We start from the raw sequence: 26,481 nt of genomic DNA on the forward strand, positions 1-26,481 counted from the left end.
CTCCCAAAGTGCTGGGATTACAGGTGTGAGCCACCAAGCCCAGCCTCAAAAGCATTTCTAATAGACTTCTGTCTACACAGATCTACTACTACTACTGCTGCTTCAGAGGGTGACTTGTCCCCTTTAAAAGCATTCTTGTACTTAGAGCAAGACTCCGTCTCAAAAAAAAAAAAAAAAAAAAAAAAAGCATTCTTGTACTTCAGAGCAAAGATGCACAACCGGAATAGGAAAGATATCAACATTTGGTTGATACGAGAGACTAACTGAGAACATAGCACCTGAATCAACCTGAATCCTTGCGTTATCCTGTATTAAAATATCTTTTTCAGGAGGTGAAATTGACTGTGTGGATAAGGATGGCAACACTCCTCTCCATGTGGCTGCAAGATACGGTCATGAGCTTTTGATTAACACCTTAATAACCAGCGGAGCTGACACAGCCAAGTAGGTTACCGCAAAAATACGGTGGAATAATTGCCTCAAGTGGGAATACTGCCGAAAAGATTCTTCCATGCAGTAGATAGTTCCCATTTATCCAGGTTAAGGTGGATCTGTACCATTATACTAAATACAAATTACATTTTAAATAAATTAAGTGCCTTTTAATGACAGAGGCAAAGAAGAACCAATTTTATTTTTTAGCTTCACCCAAATGAGGTCTATTTCAGTGGTTTTGATTAAGGAAACTTGAACTTTATTCCCAACTTTTCTTTCTAATATTCTTCTGTCCTTCCCAGTGCTTAATATTAAACAGGAAAAGTAAAACATAACTGAGCCAATTCAAAATTTATTCAGAGTGCTTACTCAGCTTTTATGTTAATAGAGTACAATTGAGTCAATCTGCTATATAGGGAAGGGGGAACCTGACTTCATTTTGAACTTCAATTCCACAAAAATACATAAAGCGTCTATGCTGGGTGCTATGGGAGATTTCAGAAGATGTACGTTACCTAGCTTCAAGGAGCTCATAATTTTGTTCAGGGCCCAAGACCCACTTAAGTCAAAGAACCATGCAAGATCATATATCATAAAGTTCTAAATGAAACAGACTTAAGTGGCAAATGTTTGGTGTAGACAATCTGTGTCACAGAATATAGACAGGGAGGAGAGAACTCAAAGGTGGCCAGTGTTTTCTGAAAAGGCTTCAAAGAGAAGATGAATTTTAGCTAGGCTTTAGGGGCTGAGAATTATCTGAGTACAGCTAAGGGTGGCAGCCATCCCAAGCAGGGAGGAAAGTGGAAACAAAAGAGGCAAAGACTCCACATCAGGGAAGAACTTGGCCTGACAGAGTAGAGAATATGGTGATGCTATACGCCACCCAGGGGCAGGACCCAGGGTGGTTGGGAGTGCAGGCTTTGGTGGGTGCTCCCTTGACGCCAATCCAAGCTGCTTCCCTTGTGAGCAGTGTGACTTTAAGCCCCTTGCCTCATTGGAAAAATTGTAGTAATACTAGTACTTATCTGTAGGTTTGTTATGAAGATTAAATGACTTAATTACTAGTAAAGCTCTTTGGTATCTGGTAAGATCTATATGAGTTCTATAAATACATCTGCTAAGGTTATTAAAAAGATAACCCATGTTAAAAGCTCTTTGAACAGTGCCTGGCACGTAGTCAGCTATCAATATATGTTAACTATTATTTTATTATTTAATAATAGGTAGTAGAACTAAATTAAAGAGGGCCTTCAATCCCTGAATAAAGAGTTTAGCCTCGATCACAGAGACTGTGTGTAACCATAACTGAATTTTTAGAAGAAAAACCATATGAGGGCAGTGTGTCTTAGGAATTTTGTTTTATTTGTCAATTTTGTGCAACACAGTTGAAAGTCTTATATGAGAATGAGCTAAAATTGAAATGGTCTGGGGAAAATGTAGTGGGATCATGAAATCAGATTCACAGAGGGCCAGGTATCCTGGACTTAAAATGAATTTTGTGAAGTACTCTGATAGATTGGTAGGATATAATGATTTATCTTCATCAGTCCAATATTAAGTTGAACTGGGTTCCAAACACCTCCCAGTCTAGTAGTAGAGATAAGAACAAACACAAATGATTGTGTATTGTGAAGTTTGTTAAGATGGATGTTTGGCCCAGGCTGTGGGAACAGAGTGAGAGAGAGAGACACTAATTTTCTGGATCCCCCAGAAGAGACAACGTTGTAACAAAAGGAAGGATATGTAGGAGTTTGCTAGATGGACAGAATTATGGGGTAGAAAGAGAAATGGCAGCAAGGAAGAATATCCCAAGAAGAGGGAACAGTCGTTATAAAGACATAAACATGTGAACGTGTTAAAAGCACATTTCTAAAGCTGGGTCATTGGATGTTTGGTGGGTGGAGTGGAAAGAAATGAAGTGGAAAGGCTGGAAGAGCCACATCTCAAAGGACTTTGTAAGTCCTGCTAAGGAATTAGATTCCATTCTGAGTCATTCGGAAGCTGTTAAAGAATTATAAGTGGGTGTAGAACAGGTTGTGTCTAATGATCCCATTTGTGTGTAAGAAAGATCACTCTGATAGCAGTCCAGACATACTGGAGGCGGTCCAGACATATTGGAGGCAGTCCAGGCTAGAAACGCTTGGCAGCCTCTTGCAAATGTCCAGGAAAGAAAAGATGAGGTCTTGGGCTAAACATGAGGCTGAGGGATGACAGAAGAGGAGAATGCTGACAAATAGTGTTAGCAGTGGGATGTCTTTTTACAGAAGAGAGGGGAATCTGCTGTGAGCCAAAAGAACTTTTTAATTGGGATGTTGTAAGTTAAAATAAGCCTCTCAGTTTTGTGGAAAGAGCTCTACACTAAGATTCAGGATGCTCTTACCAGGTTCTGGAGTTCCCAACCAGATTGTGGATGTCCAAAGCTAGAGATTGCAATAAATGCTCAGTGTTAAATAAGCAGAAAAAAAATTTAGGCACCAACTGATTTTACCTGTAATGTGTTAATATTTTCAGTGGTATTTTTTTCAGCTTTGGGTTACTTGGGAAATTTTAGTCAAACAATTATGAATATCTGATTTTCTTCTAGACTTGAATCCATTTTAGGAATAAAAATAAGCTGGACCCAATAGTTACTTTAAATTTTTCCCTAAAAACCATTTAATTCAATATGATTAAAGTTTATTTCCTTGTAATTATTTTGCTTTCAATTTATGGAAACACAGACCATGTAGCAAAAATGCCTTAAAAATAGCATTGTTGTTCAAGTAGCCTTTTCTTCCATTGTCTCTGCTATGTCCTAGGGACACAGATAAGGGAAACATTGTCTAAGCCTCAAAGAGCCATGTCTGCTTTCTTTGTCACAACGAATCTGGGGATGCGACATGCTACCTTCAGTGACAATGGTTCCTTAGGGCAGTGATTGTATGTGTGTGTGTAAGTGCCTTTGTGTGTTTGTGTGTGGGGGAGAATGGAAACCACCCTAGGGCAAAATATCAAAATGAAGGGAAGAGTAATTGGAGAAGATTAAATTTGCCAAAAGCCTCTCAGAAAATCACTGTTCTCTGGGTTCCTTATAGAATTATTAAAGAGGAGAAAAATAGGCCTTTCATAAATAAGTGAAAAAACAAATAGCATTTGTGAAAAGAACCCATCTTCATTCATAAGCAATATAACCAAACGTATTTAAATTAACTCTATATGACAAGTTTTATCATTATTACTTTCTTATGAATTTGTTTGAATCTAAAGTAAATGTCAGCCCTTGACTAGAATGTTCTTTGTTATTCTTTTTGCTTCTCTGAACTTTAAGTCAGAGTCACTTCCTGTGGTTTGACTCAGTGCTCATGCAACTTTACATAGTGTCAAAGCCCTTTGGTTTATCTTCTTTAATTTTGTTAGTTTGGGGATTGTCTCCAGAATTTTAATTTGCCATTTGCTTACCAATTATGCATTCTTTTTCTGCCTCAACTGCAACAGAATTAGGGATATTATAGTTTATAGATAGCTGGCTCTGACATTCATTCATTCACTAAATATTGGTTGAGGGCCTAAGTGGTACCTACGATGCCAGGTTCTGGGATTATAGAGGTCCCTGCCCTTGAGGAATTTATAATCCCCTGGGAGCAAGATTTAAACAAACAATACAATCATGCACGCTAAGTGTAATGCCAGAGCAATTGCTGGGTGCCACTGGGGTGTGTGAAAACATATCTAAGATGTGGAACCCAGTCTCGCAAGACTAGAGAAGCAAGATGTAAAGGTTAACCAGGACTGAAGGATGACTAGCAGTTAGCTCATAGTAACAAGAGTCTTTTAGATCCTCAGTATATACTTGTTTTTATTATAATGATACATAAATATGTATAAACGTAAACTAGATAAACTCCTTAGGCTTTTGACACTAACAAATTAATATATTTAAAAATTACAAAATACATGCAAACAGAAACCAACACCATTCATGTTAACTGTACAATTTAGTAGTAGCAAACATTATGAGTGCTTCCCTCTGGGCACTGCTCTGAAGGGTTACATTTAACTTTCACCATAACCTCATGGAGTAAGTGCTATGATTATTCCCATCTTAAATGGGAATGTGTAAATGAGGCAGAGAGAGGTTCAGTTACCTGCTCAAGATCACAGAGCCAGTAAGGGGTAGAAATGGGACTCATCTTCGGTCTACTGGATCTGGACCCTCAGTTCCTGAGCACATGGCTTGGTGCCCCTACATAACAGATGATGTGATAGTTCACATTTTGCCAAAGTGAAATCACCATTTGTGATTATGGTCCTGGTGGCTGAGGTGCAGGCTCTTTAGAGTTCAGTGTACACTTCAAGAATGGAGGTTTTGCAGTGGCTTAACGTGGTGGAACAGTGGACTTGGCATGCAGCACAGAACCCCTTATTCAAACTACTGCCAAATTTTGTTTATATGGAAGGCTCAGGTACTGCATTATCGTTGGCCTTCCCTAGGTTCAGTCCTGTCACTTGTCTATTGAGCCCATCTTTATTCTTTTCTCACTGGCCCATGCCAGTACTACACTAACACCAGTGTGATCCTCAGTACAAACACGGGCACTGAAATTAGGCAGAGGTATGTGGTAATAAAGGGCCACTCTGATGAGCCAAAAAAATGCTTTTATGCCAGTTGTTTTAGATTATCATGAAAAGGAAAAGACAGGTTAAAGATTCTCACCGAGAACTCTTGAGATCCCAAAGATATTTCCAGTGCTTCAGAGATGCACTGATTAATTGGAGAAATAATGGGAGAAGCAGGAGAGAAAGATAAGAGAGTTTCAGGTAGAGGGACTGGTATGTGCAGAGGCCTGGGGGCAGGACAGAGCCTGGCACTTAGAGGAATGGAAGCAAGTTTATTGAGATTCTAGAATATGCAGATTAGACAACAGCCAGATAGAGAAGGGGCCTCTCGAGCCACTTCAGAGTGTTTAAACTTGATTCAAAAGGAACCACTGAAAACATCTGTTCATTGCAAATAACAAGGACCAGGTCTCATGGCTGTCACTTAAGGGTGCATAATAAATACTTGGAATTGCATAGATAAAATTCATAAGAAATTGGTTTATTTAGTTGGACTGATCATTTGGGTAAAAAATCAAAATCATCCTATTCTAAATTTAGGAAATGTTTTTGTCTACCCACTCAGTGAGCAAAGCTAAAACAATCCCACTTTGCTGGGACACTTGTGAGGTAAGTGTTATAAAGAATTTAGACACACAGAAAGATAACAGAAGTGTTAACTGATCATGATTCATTCTTGGCTTTTAAGGAATCATACACCTGATTTTAAGGAAGTACAACCTGATTACAACTTCAAAACTCATCTACTGCTGATTGCCAGTTAAGCTTATATGGATTGCAAGGGCAACAATCATACTAACGTGTGGTAAAGGATTTCCATGTGACTGATGCTCCATTTTAGCATTACATGAACATTATCTCAACGGATCCTTAACAGTTGCTCCATGATAGAGTCACTGTAATTATCTTATTTTCCCGAGGAGGGAACCATTATGCACTCACCAAAGATGAAGTAGATAGCAAGTGGCAAAATGAGGATTCAAACCCCAAGTTTCTGACTCTGTCACTTTAATCATATGTTCTTTACCCACATGGCCTAAAGAAGAAGGCTCTAGAAAAGACTGGATGTAGGGAGGGCAGCCACGTCTCCCTGATGCCAAAGGGAAAGCTTCAAAGACCCCAAATTCTAATCGTGTGAAGGCTCTTTCTTCACTTCTAATAGCTCTCTGCAAGACAGGCCTGCAGACCTCATTGATTCTGAAATAAGTGGGTAGGAGATGCCAACTAACAGCTAAATTAGAACTAGCTAATATAAATGTGTTCCATTAATTTAATGACTGGTCAAATAAATGTGGCAATTTAACTGGAATTGGTCTTCTCTTCCATGTAACTTATGCATTGTTAACTTTGGTGTGATTTGGCACCTTCATTCTTGATCTTCCTTGACGTATACCTGATGAAGTAAGAGTGATGCTTCTTAATTGGCTAAGACAGCCAAGTTCTAATTTTCCTGCTAAAGGTTTTATAATCTTTCCTTTATGATCAGTCTTATTTTATAAAAATAAAGTAGTAATTTTATTTTGAAATACATAAATCATTTCTGAATTGATTCAGGGACACTGAATTCTGCTTTTCTTTTCTTTCCAATCTTGGCTTGAAACTTAGTTTTACTATTTGAACCATAGTTTCATATACAAGTGCAAATGCCAGTAGTATTTGAGTCTACATGAATCTATTTTCAAATCCTGCACTGAAATAGTAACTTTTTATTCACTGTGGAGTGAAAAATATATATCAAACATAATTTTTACTAGACCTTTTAAATTAGAGTGGTTCTATCTCTCTCATCTTCTCAGGTTTGTAAGGAGCAGTGAAAAAAAATCAGGGAATGTAGAATGTGATGAATTATACAAAGATGGGTTTTAAGTGGCAAGATTGATTGGAAATATTGATAATGAGATTTATGGAATATATCAGATTGTTGCTGTTATACTGTCACTTATACTTTTTGTTTTTCCCAAGTGGTTTCTTATAGAGTTTGATGCTATTTCCTCAAATTCATTTGCTTGTATTGTTTTACATAAAGATATATATGGAACTTTATAAACTACACTGTATATATATTATGTGTATATATATTTTTATTTATGGGTGTGTATGAACATATTTGTGTGTGTGTGTGTGTGTTTGTATGTATGCATTTAAAGAATGAGAAAGGCTCAAAGAAATCTTGAGAAATCCAGTCCTTGATTCCAGGCACATTCTTTCAGGAATGAAAATATTCTATCCATTTTCCTCTTCTAAATGTCCAGATATATTTAATCACATATTTTTGCCTTAAATTCCCAAAACAAATAAAACGATAAGGTAAAATCACATTAGCTTTAGCTTCCATTTAATAAGGAGGTTTTAAAACATGTTATGCATTAAAAAAAAAAAAAGAAGAATGTTTCTCTCAAATCAAGAGGGAACAATATAAATAATAGCATAAGTAGAAAAGCTTCTCTCCTATGCCCCAACTCCCTCTCCCCTTTCAGAGCATCAAGGTCATCACTGATGCAACTGCATTTCAGAATTTTTTTTGGTAAATGATGAGAGAGGCAATTACAAGCAGTTCTTCTCCACATGACGCTGCCTAGAAGACGAGCAAATTGCATCACTTGATGGATGCCAGCTATTATACACACTGGGCTGGAATCTCCATATAGGGAAAGGAAAACAAACAGAGGGAAGACTGAACAAAACCACCTTTAAATAGGAAGAAGCTATTATGGAAAGAGAAAACAGTGGCTAATTGCTGACAGAATTGAATTTTGCAAAACACTGAATACCATGAAATGTCTGTGAATGTGTATATCCACAGTCACACACACATCACCATAATAATTTTTGAGATGGTAAATAAAATGTATGTACCCAAAGCTTAACAAATTCAAATCATATGTGTTTCTTTATGAAGCATGGAGTCTGAAAATGGGCCACTTTGTGCCAGAGAGGAGACTTAGGCATTTAATGCTGCAGGGTATAAACAGATATAGTCCCATACTTGCTTGTATTAAGTAGAAGGTTTTAAAAAGCTGAAATGTATTATTTGATTAAAATGAGGTGTTATGAGAAGTGGTCACTAACATTATAGATGCTTGTAAGTACACAGGAGCCACCTGGTGATGCTGTTTGTTATGAACCGCAATTCAGCACATGGCTTTGGGTCCTTGTTGAAGAAGATGTAGTAGGGAAGAGGAGGAGGATTTAATCCCGAAGGCAAAAAGTGCTGCCATCAGAAGGCTTCCTGTGTCTTAAGAGGTCATCCTGGGGACTGTGTCTTAGTGGGGGTCGGTCTATAAAGTCCTTTTCTAGATTCTCTCTTTAATACTACTAGGTTTATGAAATATAAGCAAAGTAATGTTTGTTACCCCCAATTGTGTTTTTGTGACTGGTATTTTGATGTGGGTTAACGTGCAACATAAAAATTTATTAGGAAGATGAAGTTTGATCAGCAAAAGGCAAACATTAGTTTTTATTCTCATCCAAAACTTTATTCTCAACAATGTAGCCATGATTAACTCCTAGCAAAGTGCTTGGGACATAATACAACAATACTATTTGTTTATCAAATCAAGACATAAAACAAGGGCCGAGCGTGGTGGCTCATGCTTGTAATCATAGCACTTTGGGAGGCTAAGGTAGGTGGATTGCTTGAGCCCAGGAGTTCGAGACCAGCCTGGACAACATGGCAAAACCCTGTCTCTACAAAATACACCAAAAAATTAGGTGGGTATAGTGAGGTGCGCCTGTGGTGGTCCGAGCTATTTAGGAGGCTGATGTGAGAGGATCACCTGAGCCCAGGGAGGTCAAAACTGTAATGAGCTGTGATTACACTGAAGCAGGATATTTCCCTGACCACTTTGTGGTACTTGTGACAGGGGTACCTTGCTTACTCAGCCTGCCATTCTCAACTCCTCGCTGGAAGGAATCCGTGAGCGAATGAGCGTAGAAACTGGAGTGAATGAGTGCTGGAACCAGCTGGCTGCTTTGGCACTGGCAGGAGTGAACTCTGTGCATGCCCTGCAGCGGCATCCAGGCGGGGGTGCCTGCAACTCTCAAAGCCCCCTGAGGGCATGTTACAGTGCTCTTTGAACTCTGCCGTCCATAGTTGGGTTAAGTGTTAACAGCTCAGTGGGTCCTTTGCCTTTTTGCATGAGGCAGCTGCCCTCCCCCAGCGAGGGCAAAGGGCCAGTGTGACAGCCTTTTATATCTGCACTTGTGGCTCCTGAGTTCTTGTTTGGCATCCAGGAAAAATGAGGTCTCACGAACAAATTGAAGGATGGTAAATGCAGGGGATTTTATTGCCAATGAAAGTGACTCTCAGTGGGAAGGGGAGCTGAAAAGGGGATGGGATGGGTAGATAATCCCCTGAAGTCCAGCTGTCTCTGGCCAGATTGTCCTCTGAAGTTATGCCATCAAGCTGTCTCTCTGAAATCAAGCTGCTTCTCTCTGACATTCAGCCATAGTCCTGTCTACTAGCTGAGTCTGGGGTTTTTTGTTTTTTGTTTTTTTGAGACGGAGTCTGGCTCTGTCGCCCAGGCTGGAGTGCAGTGGCCGGATCTCAGCTCACTGCAAGCTCCGCCTCCCGGGCTTACGCCATTCTCCTGCCTCAGCCTCCCGAGTAGCTGAAACTACAGGCACCCGCCACGTCGCCTGGCTAGTTTTTTGTATTTTTTTTTTAGTAGAGACGGGGTTTCAACGTGTTAGCCAGGATGGTCTCGATCTCCTGGCCTCGTGATCCACCCGTCTCGGCCTCCCAAAGTGCTGGGATTACAGGCTTGAGCCACCGCGCCCGGCCGAGTCTGGGGTTTTTATAGACACAGGATTTGGTGGAGGAGGGCCATGGGTGGTTTAGGAAAAGGCAACATTTGAGTGGGAAAACAGGAATATAAGTTCTCACTTTGGGGCACAGTTTCAGGCTTTTCAGCTTGAGGGTGGGGTTTTGCTCAGAACCTGCCCTTTTCTGCCTAGAATTTCTCTGCCCCCTGCCTCTATCATTGTATCAGCACCACTGCACTCCAACCTGGGTGACAGAGTGAGACTCTGTCTCAAAAAAAAAAAAAAAAAAAAAAAAGTAAAAGAAAAAAAAAGAAAGGAAACAGGTTGCTTTTCAAACTTGAGTTTGTTTTGCTCAGTATTGTTATCTCCAGCCCTTAGCATAGTCTATGATGCTTAGAAAGTGTTGAATAGATGAATGAGAGAATGAGACATATAATTGCCAAGCTGAAAGAAAATGAGAGGGAAATTAATTCTAAATTTAAAGAGTCATGCTTTATGTGAAACAGATTTTTTAAAAAATATACATTCCTGGCCGGGCGCGGTGGCTCAAGCCTGTAATCCCAGCACTTCGGGAGGCCGAGACAGGTGGATCACGAGGTCAGGAGATCGAGACCATCCTGGCGAACACGGTGAAACCCCGTCTCTACTAAAAAATACGAAAAACTAGCCGGGCCAGATGGCGGGCGCCTGTAGTCCCAGCTACTGGGGAGGCTGAGGCAGGAGAATGGCGGGAACCTGGGAGGCAGAGCTTGCAGTGAGCTGAGATCCGGCCACTGCACTCCAGCCCGGGCGACAGAGCGAGACTCCGTCTCAAAAAAAAAAAATTAAAAAATTAAAAAATATACATTCCTATGGTAATGGGCTTTTAATTATGGTTTTGATTCAGGCATTTATTATTTTAAGATAGAAACTGGTTGCATAATTATTTATTGAATGGAAGAATTACCGAATTATTTCAGCCAAGACTCCCTACACAAGGTGTTGTTAATTTTCATCAGAGAATCTAGAAAGGTAATTGTCCTTCCGCACTTATCTTGAGATCTGTTGCCGTGAGCTCCTCTGTTTTCTTACTCCTCAGGTGTGGAATCCATAGCATGTTCCCTTTACATTTAGCTGCCCTAAATGCTCACTCTGACTGCTGCAGAAAGTTGTTATCATCAGGTAAGTAAATCCATTAGCAGAGATGAGGCTTAATGTGTCCTGTACATGAGTCAATGGCTTCAGGTGTCTGGTCAGAGTGAGTGGCTGCCTGTGCTTCATGTCATTACCTGACTTGTCAGGATGAGTTGTGTTCCTCAGCTAATTGCATGTGACAACTCCCAACAATCCTTGGTGTTAAAGCTGTTTGAATGTCATTATTCCTGCCCCAGAATGAGAGTCTTGCCTGTTTTTCAAGTTAAAGCTTGGGCGTTCTAGGGTGAAAAGAGGCAGGGATGGCCAGAGTTTATAGAAAAGTTACGTCACAGAAGAAGGAAAAGTCTTTGAGGTTTAAAATGATGGATTAGCATTTAATATTTTTCAACAAAGGAAAAAGGCTAAATACCCTACATCTGGTGGTAGAAAACGTCATGTTACTTTCCCACTCCCTGGGCATTGAAAAATCACTATGGCTGATTTCTTCCAACTAGGTTTAATTTCGATTTTTTAAATATGAGACTATTTGGAGCCAAGAGATTGTTTCTGGTTTGGAGCTTTGCTAATCTTTCTTATCACTACCTCTGCCAACTGTCATATATTAAGAAATTCCTGGGCTTTCAAAAGTGGTAGAGGTCTGCAAGGCAAAGATTGTTTATGAATTAATTCATCAGATATCCCAGAGGCATTTTTTTTCCTTTAAATACTTTACCTATGGTTGATTCTGCTTTCACTGCTGTTGGCATTATTTAAAAAATAATCCCTGCATGCAAGCATGTTTCCGAACTCTTAAACCAACTTAAAGGTTGAAATATACTTCAGAAAATGTCTATTCCAGCATGCTAAGATTATTCCTTTGCCTCCATGTTTTGTCCATGAGTTCTATCTGCCTGTCGATTGCCCTACTTATCTCAAATTGGTTTCATAAATTTCTGTCCTGGGATTAAAAAATGGGGCTGTGGTTCACCCAGGGCTGAATGTTAAAATAAATCCTTCTTGACTGCACGGTTCTTCCTATAAAATTGACAAGCTTGAGCAGTTACCATTCGTTTCCATGACAACCTCTTTCTGACTACAACTGCTTGCATTCTGGTTTTTCTACTAACTGATTTTTCTGTCTCTGCAATGTTTCTTGTGGTTTAACTAGGACAAAAGTATAGCATAGTATCCTTGTTTAGTAATGAGCACGTGCTGTCTGCAGGCTTTGAAATAGACACCCCAGATAAATTTGGAAGAACATGCCTTCATGCTGCTGCTGCAGGAGGGTGAGTAGTTAGCAATTCTAGTTAATTTATGACTTAATTACTAATTCATCTTTATTAACTTAAGTTGTCTGTGAATCAAAGGCAATTTCCTTAGTAAAATAAGTAAGAATTATTTCTACCGATGATCAAATATCTCTGTTATATTTCCCCACATCACGTGCATTTTGTTTCACCAAAGAAAAATTATTAGCCCATCTCAAATAACAAATAGTTTTTTTTTGTTGTTGTCTTCTTTCTCTTTTCTTTCTTTTCTTTTTTTAAATTATAGATTTTCAGGCTATAGAATACATATCTGTTACTCCATATACCAAAAGAAAATAATTTGAAATTTGTTCCTAGGTTTTTCCTCTTTTGTTGCTGGTATTTGGGTGATAATCAAAAGAATCAAGGATTAAATTAATTTATGTTCATTTATAGACTTTTTTCATTATTTCAAATATCATTTTTAGTCTTTTAATGTTTAAATGTGAACATAGGTCAAGAAAACCCAAAAGAAGGCAATCCTTACTTTTTTTTAAGTTGTAAAGAGAATTTTTCATCAGCTACTTTCTTTTCACATACCAGTGGTAAGATTGAAACTCTGATCAATATGTTATTGATATATGTGATCACACATTGACTAAACATGGCATCTCTTGGATGACCTTGTTTGGGGAAGATGTTGGTTCTTTTTTTTTTTTTTTTTTTTTTTGAGACGGAGTCTTGCTCTGCCTCCCAGGCTGGAGTGCAGTGGCCGGCTCTCAGCTCACTGCAAGCTCCGCCTCCCGGGTTCACGCCATTCTCCTGTCTCAGCCTCCCGAGTAGCTGGGACTACAGGTGCCCGCCTCGTCGCCCGGCTAGTTTTTTGTATTTTTTAGTAGAGACGGGGTTTCACCGTATTAGCCAGGATGGTCTCGATCTCCTGACCTCGTGATCCGCCCGTCTCGGCCTCCCAAAATGCTGGGATTACAGGCTTGAGCCACCGCGCCCGGCCGAAGATGTTGGTTCTTAATCAGGTTCCTGGTCCTTAAGGAACAGCAGTGCTTCTCCATTTGTCATTTGTCTATTACCAAAGGCATTACCTATTTATCAGAGGTGGATAAATGGTGACACTTTAGGGCTCCTTATTTACATGAGTCCCTTCTGAATTCTTATAACTAGATTTATATTCATAATTTTGTATTATTTTTTAAAAAGACCCCTTCCCCCACCTCAGCCCCCACATTGTATGAGCTTCATGAGCCACACAAGTTGGATCTGCCACCGCCTTTGATCCTTTGGCATCATTCAGTAAGAGACAGGTGCTTTATATCAGCTGGGGTGCTATACCAACACATACTTATCTTAAAAAGTTCTTATATGTTATGATTGAAAGAGCTATTTATCTGAGAAGGTGGCTATAAAGGGTGGGTGTAGGATGAGGAGAGCCCTACTCAGGTTTATCATTGAGATGATTTTTCTTATTTAAATTATAGTAATAATTCCAGGCCACTTCTAGCATCCTAAGTTTAGAACAATGATGGACAATTGTCTCTTTTTATGCTCACATTTAGAAAATATCAGACTTGTACAGAAAGCGACAACATACAATTCCAGATTCATGTCTGAAATTCTATTAGAATTACTATTTAGCTACATGCCCTTTAATAGGAAAAATCACTTTGATGGGTCCTTTTCTCTCTACTAAATACGATTTATTGCTTCTGCAAATGATAAAGAATCTATGGAAGATCACTGTGCTCCATGACATCATTTTCAGCCTTGGTTCTGCACATTTATTTGCGTAAATTACGAAGACAGGGAAATACAGTTGTTTTATTTTCCATTAAGGAGTATCTGGGTTGAAAGTAGTTATCATGGTGAATTCAGTCTGCTGTGATAGAAGGTAACGCCCATCCACTCTGGCTCATTGTTTAAAGGTGACATGAAATTATTATAGGTTTAAGTGGTTGTTTCATAAACTATTGATGGTTTTGAAAAATAATTTTAGGATAAATGATGAAACCATCGCCGGAGGGTTTAATCACGTAATAATCATTAAATTTCTTAGTCATGGAATTGAAAATGTTCCACCAAGCTCTTTAATCTGTTGATTCATTAGCTTTGAAAAAGGAATCATAGGAACTTTAGATCCTTACAATATGTCATTACTTTAATATGTTCAGGTTTTTATTAGCCGAATTTAGACCGGGAGCTATCTTTTCATCTTGTCCTGCACTCTGCAGAAAATAGCTCTTGCTGAAGATAGGCCAGTAATTGATCTTTCGTCTTAATGATGTTTTCCCTGTCTTTCTAGTAATGTGGAATGTATAAAACTCTTGCAAAGCAGCGGAGCAGATTTCCATAAAAAGGACAAGTGTGGGAGGTATGTAATCAGAGAGTTCTGCTTCAAGTGCTTAAATAACAGGAAGTAGGAGTGGTCTATCTGGTAATCAAGTGATGTTGAAATGGTAAACTGGGAAGTTAGCTGGGGGGATTCCATCCTCCTCGGAAGGAAGTCCTTTCTTATAGAGGTTGCCAACAAAGCAAATAACAAGCCACAAAGAAAGCATCTCCACTCACAGCTGCTGTTTAGATGTGCCAATTGTCTCTTTTTTTTTTTTTTTTTTTTTTTTTTTTTTCAGTTAAAAGACAAAACAAAACTCCTACATGGATATAGTTTGGAAAATTCTGTTTCTAGCAGAGTGGAATACATAAGTCCTAGTCATAAGTTCTAGAATATTTTATTATATGTATTGAACATTTTATCTTGGGATGAATTTTCAGCCATGTTTAAAACATTAAGTACACATGTTTAAAACATTAAGTGCACACACACCACCAATGGGTCATAGAACTCTTCTTACCTTAATGGTCCTTTATATAAGTAAATGATGCCATGATGCTAGCTGGTACATGGATATATATTTTTCATGTATATATATAATTTTTTTTTCCCATTGCATCTCTTTACCCTTCCTTTCTACATGTACCCTCCTTCTCTGGGGTTGCCACAAATTTCTCCTCTTACCAACTTGTCTAAGGCAACTCCTACCCGCCCTTTCAGATTCATGTCAGTGACGCCTCCTTGTGCACCAATGGGCATGCCCCTCTTCTCTGCTCCTCTAGCACCCTAATCCTTCATGACTGCAAAGTACCTCACACTGTTCTTGTGGACTCTGACTCCTTGTCTCTCTCCCTGTTACGGGAAAGGGCTCCCCATCCAGACCCCAAGAGAGGGTTCTTGGATCTTGCGCAAGCAAGAAAGAATTCAGGGCGAGTCCATAGAGTAAAGTGAAAGCAAGTTTATTAAGAAAGTAAAGAAATAAAAGAATGGCTACTCATAGACAGAGTAGCTCCAAGGGCTGCTGGTGGCCCATTTTTATAGTTATTTCTTGATTATATGCTAAACAAGGGGTGGATTATTCATGCCTCCCCTTTTTAGACCATATAGGGTAATTTCCTGATGTTGCCATGGCATTTGTAAACTGTCATGGCACTGGTGAGAGTGTAGCAGTGAGGACGACCAGAGGTCACTCCTGTTGCCATCTTGATTTTGGTGGGTTTTGACCGGCTTCTTTACTGCAACCTGTTTCATCAGCAAGGTCTTTATGACCTGTATCTTGTGCTGATCTCCTGTCTTATCTTATGACTTAGAATGCCTAAGCATCTGGGAATGCAGCCCAGTAGGTCTCAGCCTCATCTTACCCAGCCCTTATTCAAGATGGAGTTGCTGTGGTTCACATGTCTCTGACATCCCCACCTGACTGTGAGCCTCCTCAGGACAAGAACTGGGTATCATTTTCTCTCTATCTTTGGGCCCTGTCGTGAGGTTCTTACCTAGTAATTTTCAGTCTAATTAAAACATATGCAATCCAATATGTAAAATATTTAAAGTTTCTTTCTCTTCAACTAAAGATGAGAAAAATCAATTAGTGAGAGAGCCCATAAATTGACTATAAAATATGAAATAGTTATACTTGAAAATTGATCATTTGTTTATTATTCTTTGACTATCAGCTGGTCATACCAGAAAAACTGCTGCACAATTGAGAGTTAAAAATAAGTAATGTACAGCAAATTACTTTGTATTTCTGTAGTCTTGCCCTTTACAAGGTGCTTGTGTTTTCTGATACTAACTCTATGAGGTATGTGGGGATGCTGTTACCCCTTTTAGTAGATGAGAAAGCTGAGCCCAAATAAACTAAATGATTTATACGTGTACACAGAATTTTAGACCTAGCAGGACCTTAGAGTGTTTATATTTGGGCTCTGTCATGAGGTTGTTACCTGATAATTTTCAGTCTAATTAAAACATGTGCAATCCAATAGCTAAAATATTTAAAATTTCTTTTTTTTGAACTAAAGAGGAGAAAAATCAACTAGTAAGAGAGAAACTAAATGATTTGCACATATACACAGAATTTTAGACCTAGAAGGACCTTAGGTAGGGCACAGTAGCTCAAAAGTTCTTATTGAAATAAGGGTGAAGAAGTCAAGATCCAGAGAGGGATGTGATTTGAGCCAGCTTGCACATATGCCAATGCCAGAACCCAGGGCTTCTGATTCAGATTTGGATTCTGCATTGTTCTTCCCATTAACCAACATCCCTACCCTCAAGGAGCTTGCAGTTCAGTGGGGAGGATGAGACAATACACCAGTGCTAAAATCAAGGCAGTATGTGATGAGAACTCAAGAGAGACCCAGAGAGTAGCTAAGCCATCTCAGACAAAATAAAGAGAACTAGCCCCTGGAACAAGATGATGAGTGGGGTTTTAATGGGTGGAAGTGATTCATGAATTCCTGGGGGTAAACCAACCTGGACAAAGGTTGGGGGGAAGTGTGAACATGATCCAGAAAGCCTCAAATCATCCGCTTTGGTTATCCTAATGGGTACATCTAGGGGAGAGAGATACCCCATCAGAGGAGATTGGGACCAGTTTTGGAAGGTCTTCAATTCTAGGCTGAGGAATCAAGTCTTTGGTTAGTAGAGAGAACCAAAAGTTTTAGAACACGATTGTTATATGTGGGTATTGCACCTTAAAAAAAATTCTTCATTTATACTAACTAGAAATTATGGACACTTGGTTAGAGCTAAGGAAGCCAATAGGATGGGCTGGCAATGGTCCAAAAAAGCAATAACATAGGCCTGAACTAGGATAGGCTCTAAGAAGGAAAAGAAAGGACAGATCCATGGTAGATGGCCTGTTTGAAGCCACTGTCTTTATAGCCTCACTTCCAGTTTATACACGTTAAGCACCCCTCATCTGAAAATCCAAATTCTGAAATGCTCCAAAATCTGAAACGTTTGGGGCACTGACATAATGTTCGAAGGAAATGCTCATTGGAACATTTTGAATTTTGGATTTTTGAATAAAAGATGCTCAACCATCCAAAACACTTCTAGTTCCAAGCATTTCAGATAAGGGATACCTAACTTGTCTAGTTAAAGGAAGACATGACTTTGATCTCCACACACTGTGAGAGTCTAAGAGCTTTCCACGCCCCTGGGCATACTGCTGCCCGTGCTAGTGCCAACAACGGGCCTATTTTCCAGACTGAATGAAGTAATAAATTGCTGTTTGTTTTTCAGGACCCCTTTGCACTATGCAGCTGCGAATTGTCATTTCAACTGTATTGAGACATTAGTGACCACAGGGGCCAACGTTAATGAAACAGATGACTGGGGACGCACAGCTTTGCATTATGCCGCTGCATCAGACATGGATAGAAAGTAAAAACAACCTTGCTCATGCTTCCTCTGGGAACAGGGTTGGGGAGTGGTGGGGAAGGATTGCTAAGTTTTCTTCATACCACCTCATGGAAAAAGAGTTAGACTAACCCAAAAGAGTTAGATTTGCTTCATTCCAAACCTGGGCTTTCCTGTTCTGGTCAATTTATGTTTGATTATTACATGTCACTGCACAATTACTTCTCTGTTCTTTGGGTTGAATCCCAAGTGTAGCTGTCAAGCTCAGGTTTATGGTTCATTCAAAATCTGTTGTAATTTATTTTGACATATACCATAGTTTTCATCATCACCACTTAAATGCTTCATTTGCTATAAAACTTACATTTGCTAATATATATGTCATATGTCAAAAACATCCACCCATGCCTAATCCCAACAGCCTTTAAATTCAGCGTCAATACATGTAAACTAGGCACCATTGCTCCAAACCTGGGCATGAATGCTCTTTCAGGAGCTAGAGGAGAGGAAGTTGGTTGCTCAGGGCATGTTTGGATTCTAGGTGGGTAGGAATGGAAAACAGAAATAAGTGAACCAGTTCAAGGGAAGAAGGTGGGAGAGATGCCCACAGTTGATGAAATTGTTCTTGGAAGCTTAAGGAAGGGCCTCCTTCATAGGAATACTTTTTGGTGACCCTGTTTGAAGAACTATTGAATTATTTGCTGCCTTGTGCTGTGGAATTGATTCTGGGTCAGTGCTAATTGCTTTTCTTGTGGAGCAATGGCTTTTAGATGGCGACCCACAGTGAGAAATACCATGTTACAGTCATGACCCAATATGCACATTCACATATATATATAGTTTATTTAGTATGTAAAGTGTAAATAAAGTTTTCATAAAATCATATTTACTTTTACCATATGTGATGCATTCTGACATATTCTCTATTTCATTAGATAAAAAATATTGCTGACTACAACCCACTAAGTTGATTTCACAATTCAGTAATGGCTTATGATCTGTAATTTGAAAAATATTGCTTGTTTCCTCTTCATAGTTATATAATAAATAGAAATAATAATATCAGATGTAGCATTCTGATCCCTTAGGCGTACAGGTTATTAACAAACATTGCTTAACAAACATTTATTGAGCATCTACTATGTGCCAAGCTCCAGACAATTCACTTGGAATAGATTGGGAGTGGTGAAAAGGGTGGGGAAACAATACGCTTCCTCTGTTAAGAGCTGGAAAAGGAATTTTGGATGGTGAATAATTGTTCTGGCAGATGAAGGGTGAATAGGACCCCATTTCTGGACAAATGAGATGCTGAGCTGGTAAGGAGGCAGTGGGGAATGTGGTGGGAGTCAGAGAAGTTTCAGCTAAGACACAACTTCTTTACTTGGGAAGTTTAGAATGTTTGTAGAAAGGTGGGCAACTTGATTGTTAACTTAATTGCTGATACTTAAGTGGAAGTTTTAAGAAATCATATTCTCAGTTGGATCCTTGGGAGAGAATAGATTTACGGGATGGCTTTGGAGAGAACCATGTATATCTTCAGTGAAAATCAGTGGTGCTTATTTCTTCTGGGTTGGGGTAAAAATCATTAAGATATAAATTGCACCAAAACCATTAACAGCTTTGCCATTTAAAAAAATTAATTGCATTTTTTTCCTTTTATGCTGAGAAGTAAGACTATCTTAGGAAATGCCCATGAAAATTCAGAAGAACTTGAAAGAGCCAGGGAGCTGAAGGAAAAGGAAGCCACACTGTAAGTTTCTTCTCAGCTTAAGAACAAGGTGCCATTTCTGACGCTTCTTCTGCTTCTCTGAGTTGCCACGTTGCCTGCCTTAGTATTTTGGGGTTTCACTTGGAATCTTGAGGAAGTGATATGGGTTTGCCTTTAATGGGAAAGAAGCTATTCTTTTAATACAGCCTTCAATTCTACTGTTTTCACACAGGGAACTTTCTAAAATTGTGAGCTTTGCTTCAGCAACCACTGTGATTGGTCAGCGGTTTTTAGGACCTGGTGTCCTAAATATCATTTCTGACTGCGATGCATCATGTACCAGTGAAGACAGATGAAGCCTCCTCTCAGAGCCTTAGGTTCTGCTCTTATGACCTGGGGATATCTATTTAGCAGATTCTATTTTAAAAGGTCTTAATACTTTGGTGTGAAATAGCCATTTGTGCTTTCCCCTCACCCCCAGCCCACACCCACATCAATTTAGGAAGAGCCTCCTGCTCCTGCAAAAGGCTGCTCCTGGGCCCCTCATCCCACCTGCCTCTCCCTGGCTTCTAACAGAGACATAGCTCTTTGCTGTGGCAGGGGTGGGAGTGCCTGCCATCACTCAGGGCTGTAGATGCACAGGAACTTCCGGCTTCATCCTCTGAGAGTCCTTTCCGCACCACAGGTCACAGTGAGAAGCTTACAGTGCTCAGTGCAGTACTTAGCACATAGTCAATATTCAATAGCTGTTGAGTAAATGAACAAACAAACGAATTGGTACCCACACCTTGTGCCTCAACCCTGTGGAATCCAGTGGATATGGTGCTCTATGAGTCTGCAGGCACATTGTTGTTAACTTATTTATTCTTTCATTGTCAGATGACCCAGTTTTTCTGTGGCCTGAATGCCTGTGTCTACTCCAGGGTCTTCCCACCCTACACTATGCTCCTCCCATGCCCAGACTGTTGTGGAAAGGTATAGTTAGAGAATGTGGCTCCAATGCAGGTTGTGGGACCTAACTTTGGTGGTAATTGAGGTGGGGACAGGAAATGCAGCAGCTAATAAAGTAGAATGATCAGAGTTTTGCTTTGATATCCCCAAATTTAAAATAACAATACTAAAAGGCTGTCGCATCTTAAGCCACTGCAGCAAATGCCCCCTTTTCCAGTGAATTGCAAGCTTGCCCTAGCCAGACAAGCTGATGGAGAGGGAGGGGACAAGAAAGGCAGAGGGCAGGAGGAACCAGCTGCCTGAGAGTTCTTCTGTGCAAAGGGAGGCCACTCCCTGTATCCAGATACGCCTCTGACCTCATGTGCATCTGTTGGCTTTGCATCATAATTGCCAAATTACTAGGCCCTGGGAAGAGAAAAAAAATAAGCATTCCCAGCTAAAACACGGAATTCATGTTTTCCTTACAAACAATGTGGAGAATATCCAAGTTCTACATTACTTTTATTATAATAATACTATTGGCAGTATATATAGTTCAACTATGTTACAAATTCAATTTATCAACTAATTTTTGGGATATAATCCATTCAGAAATTGGGAATTGTGTGTCCACTAGCATGTTATTCCTATTGAGTGATTTCATTTAAAGAGCTAAATTCAATTTACAGTGAGTCATACCTGGGATCCTTTCCATGGGCATTTAATTAACAAAATGAAAAAGAACTTCCTTCCTTATAAGGTGCAAATGACCGAAGAGGGAATAATAGCAAGACTCTAAGAATAGTTTGATTTATTATTGACATGTGGGTATTTGGTTTTTTTTAACATGTATGGCTTTCATCCGTTTTTCTAGAAATTGAAGTATCTGTTTTAATTGTCCCTGTGTGTAATTGACTTTTTTCCTTTTGGGTTATACCAAAAGATAGGTAAATGCCATTTAAAAGTTTTTGGGTAAACTGTAGAAATTTTCTATTGGAAGGTCTTATTTAATGTATGGGTTGATATTTAGCATCTTAACATTTTGATTTGAGTATGAAATTGAGTCAGCTTGGTCTTGTAAAGGACATGTTTGTCCCGTTGTCACAAGGATAATGCTGACGCTGTGAAGCAGCGCTTCCTGACTAGCGACTCCCTCTTTCCCAGCAGGACTGGACCGTTTGCAGTAGGCCCTGAACAGAACTTATTACATCCCTGGGTACTTGTGAACTAGAGTTTTGGGCTCTTCAGTGAAGGTGGAGCCATGCTCCTTCCTCTAAGCTTTCCAAAGACTGTGGCTTTTTCCGAAAAATTACAACTCTGCCTGAAAGGGCTTTAAACTTTTTTTTTTTTCCAGGTCTATATTTCTAATGGTAAAATTTAAGCCTGTTTATTCATACGTGGTTATGAAGTTAATTCTTTGTTCTTTAAAAATGATTACCCATTCCTTTAATCTTTTTATTGTTTAGGCTATTCTTTTTTTTTTTCTTACTCTTTTTAACTGTCATTTTCTAACCTTTGATTTTATGGTGAGGTTAAGAGTAAACCCCTCCCTACTGAGGTTGCACTGTTACTTGCCCTGTTACTGATCACTTCTTTATTGAGACTTTGTTGAATGTGGAGCTCCAAAACTTACTATTCAGTAATCTTGATAACCGATGTTCTTACCTGAAGATGAGAGAAAAAAATCGTAATTACCCTCTTTTTCCTAAAGCTTTTCCTGAATTCTAGAATGGCTATATTAAGCTCAAATAAAGATAGCTACAGAAAACATAGACACACACAATTTTCAATACATAAAACTTCAATGCTGTAGGGTTTTTAAAGAAACAAACTCATAAAATACTTCATGGAACATTCATCACAGGACGATTTACGTAAACTATCTTTTTCAGTCCAGAGATGTTTTCTAAAGTAACACTTCATTTTTATACTTACAGATGTCTAGAGTTTCTGCTTCAAAATGATGCAAATCCGTCTATCCGGGACAAGGAAGGTTACAATAGCATACATTATGCTGCTGCCTATGGACACAGGCAATGTCTGGAATTGGTGAGTTGTTTTGTTCTGTTTTCTCGAACACACACACACACATACACACACATAGACACACAGACCAAATCACAGAGGCATTAACTGTTTTTTCCAGAGTCGTAGCTCTGGTCTGTATAAAAAGTGGGGCCATGAATCAGGATTTCATGAATTCTGATTTCAAAAAGTATTTTTTCTACTGCACCATGCTACCTTCCATTGCAGGTTAGAGCCCCACCACCACCCAAGGCTTTTAAACACAGCGCAAAAGCATGGTACTCATTGATATAAGGCAGTACCATTTCTGCCTCCTAACACCAGCATTGCCATGGAAGTTGGTATAGACCTATTAGCAAATATGGCTTTGTGTTTTGATCCCATATAAGAAATGCTCCTCACAAAATGTGCGTGTGTCGGGGGGGGAGGTAATCAGTGGCAGAGTGAAGGCTTTCTACTGTAACTACGTATCATGGGCCTGCCTTCCAAAATATACCTAAGACACAGCTGTCTTTAATTGGTTTTCTCTGTGAAAACCATGTCATAATTGTCATGATAAAACAAACTTTTATTATACAGTTTGTTATTGTAGTTTTAATAATGTGTGCTGTTCTACAGTACTTTTGTGAGTTATCTTTAATCCTTCATAGTCTGGAAACTCAGGATAATTATCCTAACACCTTCTTTGTATAAAAATAACATATTGCATGCAATATCTTCATTTTTTCAGGAAGGCCATTTTGGTACCATTATTTCTGTTATTCAAGTAAGAGGTTTTTCTGTTCATAAGAAGGTTTCACAAATTCAGTCTGTTAATGAAATTACCCCCTTTGATTAGATCAACATTTGCCCTGTGTAATTTACAAAGAGATGACTATTCATGACAATTATAAAACATTCAAAAACAGTTAGGAAGAGGTGTTACTTGATCTTAATTTATACTGTCAGTTGAACAGACCGGATTATCAATGTAGTTGGTAGAAGTGTTACTGTTGTTTGCTTTCAGGAAAGAAACCTCAGTCAGTCATTTGTAACACAGGTTGAAAGTTCTCTCATTTTCCTGAATGATTTTAGTTGGACAGAAAGTTTTATGTATTCCTATTTTGGAATGCATCCCAAAATTCCTCTTGGGTGTAGTTTGTACAAAGCAAAGATCCTAAGCAGGCTAAAAACATTATTATGCCCCACTCCCTCCCAATCAAAACAAAACACAATCTTGAAAACAACCTGGACTTTCCCTTAGGAGTGGAACCACAAATCAGACCTTTGCAGGTATCTTATCCCCACTGTTGGCTCACCTAACTGTGGATGGATTAGAACAGGAGATGAGACAGGAGGAAAGGGTTCTGAAAGGAGGGGAGAGGGAATAGGGCCCTGTCTTTGATACAAGTGTTAAGTAAATTTCAAAAGAAAACATATATGTTTTCTTTTTGTATGCCATAAGCATATGAAAAAAAGCTCAGCATCACTGATCATTAGAGAAATGCAAACCAAAACCATAATGAGGTACCATCTCACACCAGTCAGAATGGCTATTAATAAAAGTCAAAAAATAACAGATGCTGGCCAGGTTGTGGAGAAAAGGTAATGTTTATACACTGTTGGTGGGAGTGTAAATTAGTTTAACCATTGTGGAAGGCACTGTGGCAATTCCTCAAAGACCTAAAAGCAAAACTACCATTCAACCTAGCAATCCAACCACTGGGTGTATACCCAAGGAATATAAATCATTCTAACCATAAAAATACATGCATATGTATGTTCATTGCAGCATTATTTACAATAGCAAAGACATGGAATCAACCTAAATTCCCATCAACAGTAGACTGGATAAAGACAGTATGGTACGTATATATCATGGAATATTATGCAGCCATAAAAAAGAACTAGATCATGTTCTTTGTAGGAACATGGATACAACTGGAGGATATAATCTTTGGCAAAAAAATGTAGGGGCAAGAAACCAAATACTGCATGTTCTCACTTATAAGTGGGAGCTAAATGATGAGAACACATGGACACAAAGAGAGAACAACAGACACTGGGGCCTACTTAAGGGTGGAGGATGGCAGGAGGGGAGAATAAGAAAAATTAACTATTTGGTATGAGGCTTAGTACCTGGGTGGCAAAATGATCTGTACAACAAACCCCCATGACACAAATTTACCTATATAGCAAACCTGCACATGTACCGCTGATCCTAAAAGTTTTTTTTAAAACCCCCAAACAAGTGTTAAATGAAGAAGTAGGGTTTTGAGGGGGATGCTTTTTCTCATGTATTTTCCCTCTTTCTGTAGGAATCCAATATCTTTTTAGTCTTTAAAACTCCAATTTCCTTGGGTACTAGATGTTAGGAAAGCAAACCAATTAACTCATGTGCACTAGGAGGTGAATTTCTAACACTTTCACATTGCTATGCCAATCTTCCTCCTCATCTCCCAGCACAAACACCCGTCTTCCCAGGGGTCATCCTTTGAACAAATTGTCCCTGACTCAGTACTTTGTGCTAGAGTTATGTTGGTGAAGAGACACACATCTGGTAGCTCTTCATACGTTATCCGAGCCTCTGAGCAGGAATTGTGCAAGGAGATCTTTTTTTGACTCCACCATCCCAGCCTATGCTTCTGGCCTGTGGAGGGAATGGAGAGAGTAAATGAGTATGTGTGGTCCTCTGGCCTTCACTACCAGTCCAGGGACTTTGTCCTCTGGGCGCTGGAGTAGGATTGAAGAAGATGGGGGGCCATCTGGACCAGCTGATTTGTGAGGCTGATGAAATATGTCTTTGGCACTTCCTCCCATCTACTTGAGCAATTACTGTGAGTATGCATGTCATTAAATATGTATCATTAAATTTGATGTACATTTTGACTCTGACACTCAGCTTGGTCTATGTTTACTTTGGCATTCATGGTTTGTGGCTCGTGTCTGTGATCGTAAGCATAGAACTTATAAACTACTTTGTGTTCAGTCCATTTTGCTGTAATCAAAGAGAAACAGAAATTATTATAGTTGTTTTAACTTTACTTCTGTTATACAGACTTATATTTAATTAGTTCCATGAGGAAAAAAGACTTCTAAAAAGTAGTATGAACCCCTTCGTCTTGATAGAAATAGCCAAGGTTGAGAATTCTGCCAAGTCTACCTACTTAGGCCAGTGTTCTCAGCTGGTCTTGATCAAAGACGTTTGTACTATGTGTGCAAGCAAAAATCTGCCCACAAACATGTACTGAGAGCTGTGATCCGTCATATTTAATTGGGCTCAAAATATCAAAGCAAAATGGGGGAGACTTGGCTAATAAAGCTTCTTGTGTCTGAGTGTAATGTATGTTTGAGTGGAGGAAGGGAATTGGCAAAGGAAATCTCCTCCTTTTTTCTCTATCTGAAGTGTATTCTTACTGGCTCTGAAAAGAAAAATCAGGGAATCATGCCCTTAGTTGGAATTTTTGAGTTTATATTGGCTTATTGTATATTTTTTTACAATATTAAAGATTTGTCCATGAACATAAAGATCTTGGAGGCTTTTTTATTGAAATGGAAAAATGTGTGTGCCAATGTAATTATGTAAATTGTCTACAAAACTTAGAGAGATTGAAAACTCTAGGCCTCTGATTACATTCAGGCTGAGATTTTTTCACGCCAAATCATTTGGAATTTGGCTGCTTCTCTGAATCTTGTCCCCTGTTCAATGATAGAAATGAACTTGAACTTCAACTGTGAGAATAAGTAGGGGTGACAAACGCTCCTACTTATATATTCTAGGAGCTTTTGGGATTCTCTGAAGAAAGACTGAAAGCAACTGTGTCTTGGGCAACTCAACACTAAAATTATGCTGCTTTCAAATAAATGACTCAATGTTTTAGATTGTTTCTTGTGTTTATCACAGGACTTTAGAAAACCATTACCACCTGGCTCTGAATAAATATACGTGTCTGTATAAGATAGACTTATGGCCAGGT

General features: G+C 39.1%; 1 protein-coding gene across 9 annotated transcripts in view; it reads left to right on the forward strand.

Annotated features, from left to right (window-relative positions):
- ANKRD44 (ankyrin repeat domain 44) overlaps positions 1-26,481 on the forward strand; it is a 354,082-nt gene that overhangs the window by 213,178 nt on the left and 114,423 nt on the right. For 6 of the 9 annotated variants that reach the window (XM_030916285.1, XM_030916289.1, XM_030916284.1 and 3 more), the window contains exons 10-16: positions 330-444; positions 10,874-10,956; positions 12,077-12,194; positions 14,470-14,538; positions 17,746-17,886; positions 19,532-19,612; positions 22,438-22,549. In XM_030916285.1, the coding sequence (XP_030772145.1) occupies positions 330-444; positions 10,874-10,956; positions 12,077-12,194; positions 14,470-14,538; positions 17,746-17,886; positions 19,532-19,612; positions 22,438-22,549 (719 nt within the window). The remainder of the gene's footprint in view (positions 1-329; positions 445-10,873; positions 10,957-12,076; positions 12,195-14,469; positions 14,539-17,745; positions 17,887-19,531; positions 19,613-22,437; positions 22,550-26,481) is intronic. The other 3 variants (XM_030916290.1, XM_030916283.1, XM_030916286.1) reach the window with 1 other exon arrangement.

This window comes from Rhinopithecus roxellana, chromosome 14 (assembly GCF_007565055.1).
Source record: "Rhinopithecus roxellana isolate Shanxi Qingling chromosome 14, ASM756505v1, whole genome shotgun sequence".
NCBI lineage: Eukaryota > Metazoa > Chordata > Mammalia > Primates > Cercopithecidae > Rhinopithecus > Rhinopithecus roxellana.